Source organism: Miniopterus schreibersii (assembly GCF_964146895.1).
Source record: "Miniopterus schreibersii genome assembly, chromosome: 11".
In the NCBI taxonomy this organism is placed as follows: Eukaryota; Metazoa; Chordata; class Mammalia; order Chiroptera; family Miniopteridae; genus Miniopterus; species Miniopterus schreibersii.
Genome location: NC_138111.1, coordinates 71,371,347 through 71,384,523, shown reverse-complemented (window position 1 = coordinate 71,384,523; position 13,177 = coordinate 71,371,347). Strand labels below are relative to the sequence as shown.

Sequence of the window (13,177 nt, the reverse complement as noted above, 5' to 3'; positions counted from 1 at the left end):
AGAGCTCAGGAATTTCTGGGCTCCCCCTACCAGGTATAGGCTGGTGGCCCTTTAAGGGAGAGGTGGGACCCACTGGTTGTGAGTGGGGCTGGGTCAGCCCAGGAGTGGCAGCAGCAAAAGAATTAAGAATTTCAGATGCCAGCTTCCTTCTGGGAATTGCTTTCTGTAAGATGCCTTCCTCATGGGAATGCTGGTCAGTGCTCCTGGCTTGGCCTGTGATGTGCCTGTTGCTTCAGGTACCAACTGCAGGCCTGGTTCCCTGCTAGGGTCAGGAGTAGGGCTTGTTCTTAATCTCCCCCTCAGAACTATTTCCAGGCCTGGTATAGGTGTGTCAGGCTAAGAGTTAGCCTCTGTGAGCTGGGACTGAAGACCAGTGCTCATTGTAGACGCCCACACTGTTCTCTTGATGGGCAGATGGCGAAGCCACTGGCCCACATGGGTTCAGGGGCAGAACTTGCAGGGTTGCTCTTCAAGCCCTAGCACACCCATAACTGGGCTTGACATGGCTTGTTTCACCTGTGGACCCAGGTACTTTCAGCTGCCTCAGCACTGGGCTGGGCATTCCACACAGACGGCCCAGTTTACAGCCAGTCTGTGAGCAGGAGGGACCTGCCTGACTCACAGCCAGGATAGGGCCCAGATGCTCATACCTGCTTTCCTGCCAGCTGGGTGCTGGGTTCTGCCACGACTGAGGAGGAAAGGGGCTTCTTGTCCAGGGCTCATGCAGTGGGCTTCGACCACACCCATCCCTCCACCTGGAGCACTCTCCTCCTTCCAGGCTCTGACCCCACGTGCATTTCTGCCTCTGTAGTCGGCTAGGGGACAGGCCCTTTGGCACACACAGTTTTTCTGTAATGAACCACAGAAGGTGGGTGCTAGGTGATGAGGAGGGGCTTGCCCCTGTAGCCACATTGGGCCCTCAGCCTGGTCTTGTGAAGAGTGTTTACTCAGACTTGCACGTGTTAGCAGCTGCTTTCAGCCACAGCAGTGGAGATGACAGTTATTGCAACAGACCCCACACCTACATGGTGAATTCTGTGTCCACTTGGTTGAATTGAGGGAGCCCAGCTGGTGAAGCATCATTTGCGTATATATGTATCTCCATGTCTTCTTGATTCTGTTTCTCTGGGGAACCATTTCTATTACAGATTTTGGTACAAAGAGTGTGGAGCTTCTTGGGGTCTCTTCCTGTTTGCCTCCCTGTTTTCACCCTCCCATCCTTGTCCCTGCCCTGGGCACCCCACTTAGAGGGGCTTTCTGCCTCCTCCCTTGGTGTTGGGGTGGGGTCTAGGGCCAGGACTGCTCCAAAGGGTCCTTCTCTCCGCAGGAGACCTGTCCTCCTGGAGCCAGGCAGGTTAGGGAGAGGTGAACGGGGCCTTTTTCCTGGAAAATCCACACAAACCTGTGGACACTAGGCTTTCATTCCTATCTGGTTGCTGACTGACCCCTGTGTGGGCCTGGGACCCAGCAGCCCTCTCTGAGCCCCAGGTCTTGTGCCCATGAACTAAAGGCAGTGGTCCCATCGTCATGCTGGCCTGCGTTAGCTTTCTTATTTAGTTGTGTTCCAGCAAACTTTACCTGTAGAACCAGGCTTGGGCCAGGCGTGGCCCATGGGGTTAGGAGCCCTGGTCTAAGAGTGTTTCTCCTCAGGTGGTCAAGGGATTCCTGTTATCTCTAATTGTTATCTCCACTTTGATGTCTGCCTCTGTCTCAGGATCTCAGCCTGGGGGTGTGAGGAGGCCTGGGCTATCTCTCATGGGGGTCCAGGCTTGGTCCCATATGCTTGTTAACCCCTTCCCTGGGGGCCGTCTGTTGTCTCAGCATGTTGATGGTGGTCAGAAATGTTGGCTGTGGAGGTGTTGGTTCCTCTGGAGGCGGGAGGGAGACTGCCCATCCACTAGGGAGCAGAGGTTTGGTGTGTTGCAAGAATATCCTCATGAAAGCCCCATCATCCACATCAAGCCCCTGCCCTCATCAGTGGTCTCAGTGGCCGACTCTCTTGTCTCCAGCTCAGCACACCCTCAGTTGGAGCCCAGGGCCTTGTGCTCACTCCACTCCTGCTGTGTACTGCTCTATGGGCACCCTGAGTACTGGGCCCCACTGCTCTTGTCACCTTGTCCAGGCATCACCCTCTGGGTTCTCAGAGGCAGCTGCTTCCACTGCAACACGCTGCATCACCTATGCCTTCCCCTACATTTGGGGCTCACTCAGCCTGGACCTCTGGGCAGTGTCCACCTTTGTGTTGATGAACTTGAAGGGAGGCCAGTTGTGACCTCACACCTGGGCTCAATGGGCTCACTGGGCTGTGTTGGGGCTTGCCCAGTCTGGGGAGCTTCAGAGCAGTGGATAGGGTGTGGGCTAGGAGTCTTTGTCAGGAGTAGCAGTCAGCCTGCCCACAGCCAGGGCGTCCCCTGGGGGGACATCACAGAGACACTACCACCACCACCTTGAAGTCTAAACAAGCGTCCTGTCGTCAAGGAGGCATTGCCCTCGTTTGTAGGCAGGCCCAGGCTGGTTCCCCATCTGGAGGCTCTCCACCAGTCAGATGGTGAATGCCTTTGCTCTGAGTGCTTCCCAGGATGGCGAATCAGATTTTGAGGTGGACTCAAGGTCACATAGGATGGTGTGAGGTGGGGATGAGGGTGCTTTGGTCAGAATTTGTTCAGACAGGTGGGCAGTCACCCAGGGGCACGGACTCCCAGCCTCCTCATCGCCTGTGACTGGGGCAGTGAGCACAGAATTGGAGCTCCTAGGTTCACATTCTCCAGGTTAGGGGTAGGATGCTTCAAAAACATTCAAGATACTGTCTTATACAGCTTTATTGAGGTATAGTTAAACTGCAGTAAATTGCATATATTCAGAGTATTCAGTTCGATCAGTTTTCATACATGTGTATACTCATAAGGTCAACAACATAATGGAGATGATGAAGGTATCCATCACACCCCATGTGTTTTCTGGACCCATTTGTAATCTCTCCCCACCTCCTCTACAGGCAAGCTCCATGTACATTTATTTACATTTTCTAGTTTTTATATACATGAAACCATACCATATGTACTGTTTTCTTGGTCTGGCTTTCCATTGAGCATACTTTGAGATGAATCTGTTGATGGGCTCATTAATAGCTGCTCCCCTTTGATTGCTGAGGGCAGGCATACCTCAGAGGTGGTGTGGGTTGGGTCCAGACCACGAAAATAAAGTGAGTGTATAAAGTGAGTCACCCTTTAGCAGGTTGGAGGGTCTTGCCTTCATTTTGTAAAAATGCACATCTGTGAAGCACAGTAAAGCGATGCACAGTGAAATGAGCTGTGCCTGTAGTGTTCCAGTGTGTGGCTGCACCACACTTTTAAAAAAATCCGTTTTCTTATTGATGGACATTGGTCTGTTTTCAGTTTGTTTGCTTGTTATGTTTTGGCTGTTAGAAATATTCCTCTATGAGTCTTTGTATGGATATGTGCTTTTATTTCTCTTGGGTAAATACCGAGGGGGTGAGTAGCTATGCCATGTGTCAGGTACATGCTTAACTTTCAAGAATCTGCCATCCTTGGCCAGGTGGCTCAGTCAGTTGGAGCATCGTCCCATACACCAAAAGGTTTTGGTTAGATTCCTAGCTTGTGCAGGTTTGATCGCCAGTTGGGGAGATAACCCATCATTGTTTCTCTTCCACATAGATGTTTCTCTCTCTCCCTTCCTCTCTCTCTTAAAAATCAGTGGGAACATTTCCTTGGGTGAGGATTACAACAACAACAATCTGCCAAATTCTTTTCCCAAGTGCGTACCGTTTTACATCCCCACCAGCAGCAGCATAGGCGAGTTCCAATTGCTCCACCTTGTATCTACACTTGGTAGGGTCAAGCATTTTCATTTTCAACGTTCTAGTAGATATGTAGTAATATCTCATTGTAGTTGTCATTTTCTAGTGTTCAGCATATTTTCTTGTCATCCTTTCCCATAGATATATTCTGTTGGGTGAAGTATCTGTTCAGTATTTTTGCCCATTTTTTACTGGGTTGTTTTCCTTTCTTTTTTTTGGTGATGGTGGGTTGTTTTTCTTACTGAGTTTTGAGAGTTCTTATATTCTGGATACAAATCCTTTATCAGATGTGTGATTTGCAAAGATTTTATCGTAGCCTATAACGTGTCTTTCAAACAGCAGAAATTCTTACTTTTGAAGTCAGATTACCAATTTTTCCTTTTATGGGTCATGTCCGAGGTCACATTTTCTCTTGTTTTCCCCTGGAAGTCTTACGCTTTTAATGTTTAAACCTATGATTCATTTTTAATTAATTTTCATATATTCTCTGAGGTGTGGATAGGTATCCTTTTTCTACTAAGTTGCCGTGTACCTCTGTCAAATCACTTGGCTGTATGTGTAGGTCTAGTTCTGGGTTCTCTATTCTGATCAGATCTGTTTGTCTTTATGCCAGTGTTATACTGTCTTAATTACTAAAGCTTTTTAAATATTGAAATCAGGTATTGTTAATTTTCATATGAATTTTAAAATCAGATGGTCTATTTCTATGAAAAAATGCTGGGGTATTAATTGGCATTGTGATGAATTGAAAGATCAATTTGAGAAGAATCTACATCTTAACACAATTGAGTCTTCTGGTCCACAAACAAGGTGTACTATAAAGTATATCTCTCCATTTACTTAATTTCTCCCAGCAATATTTTGTGGCTTTTAGTGTGTGGATCTTGTAAATCTTCTGTTACATCTAAACGTAAGCATTTTAATATTTTTTGTGCTTTTGTAAATAGCATTAAATATTTTTTTTACTTTCTGATTGTTAATTCCTAGTATATTGAAATGTTTGATTTTTGTATATTGATCCTGTATCTTGCAACCCAGCTAAAATCACTTATTCATATGATGCATGATTAAGACACATCACATGATAGTTTTACCTCTTCCTTTCCAATCTGGAAGCCTTTGATTTTTCTTGCTTCATTGCACTGTAGGCTGGGAACTCTAGTACAATGTTGAGCAGAAGTGGGAAGCCTCATTTTTTTACCATTAAATAGTGTTAGCTGTAACGTATTTGGAAGATGCCCTTTATCAGGTTGAGGAAGCTCCTTTCTGTTTGCTGAAAGTATTTATCAGGGATGGATATTGAATTTTGTCACATTGCTTTCCTGCATCTTTTAATTTTTTTTTAATTTTTAAAATTTTTTACTGATTTTCAGAGAGAGGAAGGGAGAGGGAGAGAGAGATAGAAACATCAATGATGAGAGAGTCATTGATGGGCTGCCTCCTGTACCCCCCCCACTGGGGATCCAGCCTGCAGCCCGGTCATGTGCCCTGACCAGGAATTAAATCGTGATCTCCTGGATCATAGGTTGATGCTCAGCCGCTGAGCTACGCTGGCTGGGCTCCTGTGTCTTTTGAAATCATACAGATTTTCCTTTTTGTCTGTTAATATACTGAATTACATCGCTTTTTCCCCTAATGTTAATCAACCCTACATTCTTTGGATAAGTCCCACTGTGTCATGATTCCTTGTCCTTTTTACATATTGGTGGGTTTTATTTGACAAAATTTTGTGAAGAATGTTTTGCATCTATGTTCATCTGGGATATTGGTCTGTAATTTTCTTTTTTTGTACTGTCTTTGGTTTTGGTTTACAGGGTAATACTGGCCTCACAAATTTAGTTGGAGTATTTCTTTTCAGTTTTCTGGAAGAGTTTGTATACAATTAGATTTCTTTCTTTCTTAAATGTTTGGTAGCCTTCAGCAGTGAAGCCATCTGGGCCCAGCATATTTTCTGTGGGTTTTTAACAACACATTCAATTGCTTTAATAGATACAGGACTATCCAGGTTGTCTATTTCTTCTTGAGTGGACTTTGGTAGTTTGTCTTTCAAGGAGTTTGTTCATTTTTTCTAAGTTATCATATTTATTGGTGTAAAGCTGTTCGTGATAGTCCCTTATTCTTTTTAATATATGTACTGCTATTACCTTTCATTCCTGATACTGGTAATTTGTGCTACCCCTCCCATCAGTCTGGCTAGAGGTTTATTGATTTGATTTATTTTTTCGAAGAACTTGCTTTTGATTTAATTGATTTTTCTGTGTATTTTTTTCTATGTCATTGATTTCTAAAGCATATAGAGCAAAAATCATAAGTGTGAACTTTCATAAGCTGAATACACATGCATAACACCCAGTTCAAGAATCAGACTGTCTTCAGCCCTAAAAGTCCCTCCTCGAGGGCCCTCTCAGGAACTGACCCTCCTTCATCCCGAGGGTCACCATTGCCCTGACCTCCTAGCATAAGTTAGTTTTACTGATTCTTGGAACCATATATCTAAACAGGATCACACAGTATATGCTCTTTCGTGCCTGTCTTTTTTCATTCAGCATTATGTGAGATTCTTTGTTGTCTATATAATTGTAATGTACTCATTTTGATTTCTGTGTTGTATTCTGTCATGTGATTGTATCACAATTTTTTCTTCTGTTGACAGATACTTGGGAACTTGTGGTTTGAGGTTCCTGTAGATAATGCTCCTATAAATGTCTTCTCATGCACATGTGTAAGCACTCCTGGGACCACAGGTGTGTCTTTAGTGTAGGTAGACACTGTTTTCCTGAGTGGTTGTATCAGTTACACTGCCACCACCAGAAGATGAGAGTTCATGAGGGTTTTAGGCATGACATGACAATCTGTGTCCTAATCCACAGTGCTATCCAGTGTTTTTTTGAATGACTGAGTGAAAAGAGAGACAGTTCTGACTGGGGCTGGTGGAACTCTCATAAAACAGCATCTGGGCTTGAAGACTAGCCAAAACAAGAAAGAGCCCCTTTTCTAAGGAACTCACAGCCCATGTGGAGGGCTTAAAACCATACTTTAGTGGTGGGGTTTTGGAGTTTTCTGTTCAGTACAAGGGAACTTGTGTCTGGGACCCAGAGGTGAGAAACATGCCAGTGCATCAGGCAGGACTTGAGGACTTAATCCCTTGGTCTGCAGGAGGCCCATGGACCAGTTGGGGAAAGACCTGGAGGAGTGTTTGGAGAAAATCAGGTGTGGTGAGCTGGGGTGAACACCAGGCTCTTATATGCTGTGTGAACAGGGCCCAGGCTCTCGGCCCTGTAAGCCTCAGTCTTCTCATCTGTTGAAAGGGCTCAACCTCACAGGGCTGTTAGCTGTGCCTTGAACTTTGCACATAGTCCCTGGTCTAGTTTTTAAAAATAGAAGCTAAGGTTATTGATTGGATAGCTCCCCCCCCCCCCCCCAATGTCATTTAGTGCTGTAAAGACCCTTCTGGGTCCTTGCTTCAGTGGCATCCCACAGATTCCCATATTCATTTCATTTTCATTCAGTTACAAATACTTTCTAGTTTCCCTTTTTATTTCTTCTTTGATCCATGAGTTACTTAGAAGTCTATTATTTAGTTGCCAAATATTTGGGAATTTTCTAGGTATATTTCGATTATTGATTTCTCATTTAATTCCCTTTGGTCAGAGTAGTACATACTTTTTATGACTTGAATTCTTTCAAGACATGTCGAATGGCTCAGAATTTGGTCTGTCTGGGTAAATGTTCCATGTGCCCCTGAAAAGAATGTATATGTTGTTGCAGTTGACAAGATAGTTAGTGGTTTGTCTAGTTCTTGAAGTTCTATCAGTTTTTGCTTATGTATTTTGAATCTCTGTTACTAGGTACACAAACATTTAGAATAGTTATGTTTGCTTCGTGAATTAACCTCCTTATTATGAAATGACCCTCTATCTTTGGTAGTATTTTTTGCTGTAAAATCTAATTTATTTGATATTAATTGAGCCATTCTAGCTTTCCTTTAAAAAGTTTTTTTATTGATTTTTAGAGAGAGAGGAAGGGAGAGAGAGAGAGAAAACCATCGATGTGGGAGCAAAACATCAATTAGTTGCCTCCTGCCCCCTACTGGGGATCTAGCCTGAAACCCAGGCATGTGCCCTGACCTGGAATCTAACCAGCAGCCTTTCAGGGCACAGGACAACACTCAGCCAACTGAGCCACATGGGCCAGAGCTAGCTTCCTTTGGATGAGCATCAACATGGTTTATTTTTTCATCCTTTAAATTTTTAAACAGCTGTATTTTAACAGCTTCACTTATTTCTATAATTCACATAAGTATACAATTCAGTGGCTTTTGGTACATTCACAGTTGTGTAATGGTCACGACAACCCATGTCAGATACCCCGCACCCCTTAGCTTTCACGTGTTTCACCCTCCCAACTCCATTCCCAGCCCAGGGCACCACTAATCCATTTTCTGTCTCTGTAGGTTTGCCTGTTTTGGACATTTCATATAAATGGACTCGTGCAATATATGGTCCTTTGTGACTGCTTTTTTCACTTAGAAGAGTATTTTCAAAGTTCATGTATGTTGTACCATGTATCAGTACTTCATTTCTTTTTACAACCAACTAATACTCAATTTTGTGGATAGACCATATTTTATTTATCCATTCATCAGTTGGTGGATATTTGGGTTTCCACTTTTTGGCTATTACAGACATTTTTATATAGTAAATGTTTGTGTGGATGTGTATTATTATTTCTCTTGGACCTCTACCTAGGAGTGGAATTGCAGGGTCCCTTGGTAATTGTATATTTAACTTTTTGAGGAACTATTATTCAGCTTCACCAGTGAATGAGCTCCAGTCTTTCCAAATCTTCACCAGCACTTATTTTCAATTTTTAAAAATTATAGCTTTTCTATGAGTGTGAAGTGCAATCTCATTGTGGTTTTGACTTGCATTTCCCTATTGTCTACCGGTGTTGAGAGTCTTTTCATATGCTTTTTGGCCATTTGTTCATCTTTTTTTGAGAAGTGTCTATTCAAGTCCTGTCTGTTTTTAAATTGGCTTATCTTTTTATTTTTGAGTTATAGGAGTTCTTTATATGTTCTAGATACTAGACCCTTATAAAAATATGACTTAAAATACTTTTATTGTGTAAGTTGTCTTTTCACTTGATAGCCTCCTTTCATACACAGATTTTTAAAATGTTGATGAAGTCCAGTTTATTTTTTTCTTTTGTTGCTCATGCTTTTAGTGTCACATGTAAGAGCCTATTGTCAGCAAGGTCATGAATATTTTATCTGTTTTTTCCTGAGCTTTGTAGTTTTAGATCTCAAAATTAGTTCTTTGATCCATTTTGAGTTAATTTATGTATGTGATGTATATGATCCAACTTCACTATTTTGCACATGGATTTCCATTTGTCCCAGCACCATTTGTTGAAAAATTCTTTCATCATTTAATTATCTTTGTGTCCTTGTCAAAATCAATTAATCACACATATGAGGGTTTACTTCTAGACTCTTCTGTTCCATTGGTATCTATTGTCTATTCTTATGCCAGCACCATACTGTTTATCACTGGAGCCGCATATCAGTTTAGAAATTGAGAATCTGAGGCCTGTCATTTTGTTCTTTTTCAATATTGTTTTAGCTGTTCTGGCCCCTTGCAATTCCATATGAATTTTCATTTGTGCAAAAATAGGCCATTGGAATTTTGATAAAGGTTGTATTGAATCTCCGGTTAATTATCTTTTAAAGGGATTTAAGTAATAAGAAAAATAAATCTTATATTTACGCACATCGACGACTCCTTGTCAGTCTAGTTCTCCATCTGGTACTGTTTATTTGTTTGTTTTGCCTGAAGGATTTCATTTAACATCTTGTAATTCAGGTCTGTTGGTGATAAAATCTTTCAGCTTTTGTATGTTTGAAGTCTTTATTTCACCTCTGTTTGTGAGCACTTGTCACTGCGTGTAGCACTCTGGTGAATCAGCTTTTTGTTTTGTGTTTTCCAAGTTGTTGTTCCACTGTCTCTAGGCTTGTAAGAAACCTGCTGTCATTATAAGGCTGTTGGCTTCTTTATAAGGAGTGCTCTTTTCCTCTGGCTGGTTTTATTATTTTCTCTGCATTACTTTAAACAGTTTTGTGGTATGCCGTGGTGTAGTTTTCTTCATATTTCTTGTGCTTGGGAGTTGATGAGATGCTAGTGTTTGAGGATTTATAGTTTCCATCAAATTTGGAAAATTTTCTGTCTTCACCTCACCCCTCAGGACTCTGGATACCTGTGCATTAAATCCCACCCTTGAAGTCCCACAGCTCATTCACGTTGTTTGGTATTTTAGTCTTTTTTCTGTTTCATTCTGGGTTAGTCTTTGTTTCTTCCAGTTTCCTCATCTTTTCGTCTGTATCACGCAATCTGTTGTTAATCCCATCCAGTGCCCCTTTCATCTGACACGTCCCTCCATTTTCTGTACTTTGGCTTCCTGAGCATGTGGAGTCCGTCCTGCCCTGCATCTCAGATCTGTCACTGCGTCTCAGGTCTCCATGTCATTGCTGGGCTGCTCCCTTGCCCCTTTGTGGGCCGTGTGACCTGTGATGGGGTGCTGGGCACTGATTGGGAGATGGTGCTGTTATTCCGGTGTGTGTTCTCGAGCTTCTTTCTGGGATATAGTTGGATCCTTTCATGTTTTGCCCTAAGTTTTGTTGGTTGGGACTGAGAGGATTTACCTGGCTTTACTTTGGCCAGGGACTGTGGAGTGATGCAATGATTCCCCGTCATGCTGGTGGCACTTTTCCAGCCTTGGTGGCTCACCCACAGGCTTGCACTCACCGTCCCCGGCTGAGACTCAGGGCTCCTCGCTCTGCAGGTCTGCTGCCATCACTGCTTGTCCACTGTCTTTCAGTGCTGCCCCATCCTCTCAGGCCGCCTAGCCGCCTCGCACTCCTCCTGCTTCGCGGCTGGAGTTCCTTCTGGGCGTGGCCAGGACTGTCATGGAGCTCACCTGTGCCCTGCCTCTCACTACCTGGTTTCCAGTGACTTGAAAACTGTTGCTCAGTCACATCAACTTCCCAGTTATTTTTAGTTTCTCCACATAGGTAAGTCAGTCCCTGTTACAACGTCTCTCTGGCAGGTGGTACTAGTCTCCATCTCCACTGTCTTTGAAAAGCTACCTGGGTGTTCAGAAGGCCCCTGGCTTGGAGCTGGAGCTGGCCTGGCTAAAATTCAGACTGAAGCTGGCAGTCCTGGACTCAGGTGTGTGTGCATCGCAGAGTTCAGCTGCTCACCTCTGGAGAGCCTCTGTGGGTGACTTGAATCCTCATGAGATGTCCACAGTTTTGCTTAAGATTCATGAGTGTGTTCTGCTCTGTTCACCCTGTTAGGCTTGTCTGGAGGTTTGGAGAGACACCGTGAGCTGGCCGATGCTCTCCTGCACTTCTGGGAGCCCATAGGCTCTGGCAGGCCCAGGGCTGGTGTGCAGCCCCGGTGGGGGGAGCCACCCAGGATTTGGCAGGTCCTGCGTAGACATGATTTGTGCCTTGGGCTCTCCCTGACCAGGATGGAGGAGGAGGAGGACAGCAGAAGTCACAGGGCTGAGCTGACTTGGTCTGAAAATAAACCAGCGTCTTCACAGAACAGCTCGTTTGGTGGCTTGGGACAGATGAGCAAGACCTGCCCTCAGGAAGGCAAGCTGCTTCCCTGAGCAGACCCTACTTCATTTAGCCAGTCTCCCTCACTGCAGAGAAACAAGACATTTTCTGCATTTTGATTTTTTATATTAGAAACACTCCTGCCTAATAACATCTTATACATAGCTTTGCACATTTTCCCAAGGGTTTTCGGGGACTGTTCCTGGACTTCATATTAGTCTATTATATCAGTCTGGTCATATTGACATGTTAGCCTAGATGCTCATAGTAAATGAGTGAAAATCTTCCTATTCTCTCGGGAAATAAAGGCATTAATTTCCTTGCTATTCAGGAGCCCTGTAAAGAGACAGGGTCTCCCCTCCTCCCCTGAGGTCTGCATGGGGCAGCCAGTAGAAAGGGGGCACTGGGGAGGACACACAACATTGGCTCGTGGGAGTCCTGTCTTGGCTACTGGGATGTATAGGGTAGGAGGGAAGGAGAAGCAGAGGTACTTCTTGGGGGCTTGGCCGCTTGCCTAGGGGGAGGCCCTAGGTTGCCCAAGACTCTGGAAGCCCCAACTGGCTCAAACTCTGGCCTAGTTACTCTCACCCACGGGACTCCTCCCTGAGCCCCCTCCTGGCCCCACTATGACCCTTCTTCTCTCACAGCTCCAAAGCCCTCCCTGGGTCTGGGGTGATGGCATCCTCTCCCTTAACAATTATAGCTCTATGCCCAGGTGCTGGGCAGGCAGGTGGAGTCTCTCCATTCAGGCACATGTGGTGGCCTTTTGGCTAGTTCTGACTATCCTGGTTCATGCTTATGCAGGCCTGGGCCCCCTTGGGCATAGGTGTCACCAAGGATGAGTGGACAGATCTAGAGTCAGTCCCTCACCTGCACCCCATGTTCGGCTCCATGCGTACTTGTAGGAGTGCTGGCCGGGCTTACTCTCTTGGTATCTCTTCTCCATGCAGGCATTTGGACAGGTGCACACGAACCATAGGAAGGTGGCTGCAGACGGTGAGAGCCGGGAGGAGAGTCTGATCCAGGAGTCGGCCTCCAAGGAGCAGTACTACGAGCGCAAGGTGCTGGAGCTACAGACGGAACTGAAGCAGCTACGCAATGTGCTTACCAACGCACAGTCGGAGAGCGAGCGTCTAGCCTCAGTGGCACAGGAGCTGAAGGAGGTACCTTGGGCTGGGCAGGCTGCCCTGTGGGTGAGGAGATAGCCCCTGTGTGCCCGGGGGTGGGGGCCACACCACCAGTCATCCCACCTGCTCATCCCCAGTCTCATGTGGTCCAGGGCTGGTAAGTGTACTGGCTTTGCTTGAGCTGATATGAATCCTGGGTCTCAGGGGCTGCTTGTTCCTCAGATGAAAAGTGGGACTATAGCATCCACCTGCCAGCTTGTGACGAAGAAGTCAGAAGGGGTCACTGCAAGTGGCACCAATGACCAGCTTGATCCCTGATAGGACCTGGCTGTGAGAGGCCTGGCTGAGTGGAAAGCTGAGGGCAAGTGGCCAGTGAGCTCTGAGGGAGGTGGGAAGGTGGGCCACTGACTCCAAAATGGAGTTGGACAGGGATAGTAGGTACAGCTGGGAGTCTTTGTGAGCTGCAGTCCTACTGTGGCGTTGGTGCCCCTAAGTCCTCAGAGCCCAGAGTTCTCAGGAAGGGAAAGGGGCTTGTTCTGGGCCACAGAGAGGCACACTCTGTTTTCCTGGGAGGGGAATGACAGATGACCAGACGGGCAGACGGTTCTGAGT

At 45.3% G+C, this 13,177-nt stretch overlaps 1 protein-coding gene across 2 annotated transcripts in view; it reads left to right on the top strand.

Moving 5' to 3' along the window:
* BICD2 (BICD cargo adaptor 2) overlaps positions 1-13,177 on the top strand; it is a 62,230-nt gene that overhangs the window by 21,850 nt on the left and 27,203 nt on the right. For both annotated transcript variants that reach the window (XM_081152368.1, XM_081152369.1), the window contains exon 2: positions 12,389-12,601. In XM_081152368.1, the coding sequence (XP_081008494.1) occupies positions 12,389-12,601 (213 nt within the window). The remainder of the gene's footprint in view (positions 1-12,388; positions 12,602-13,177) is intronic.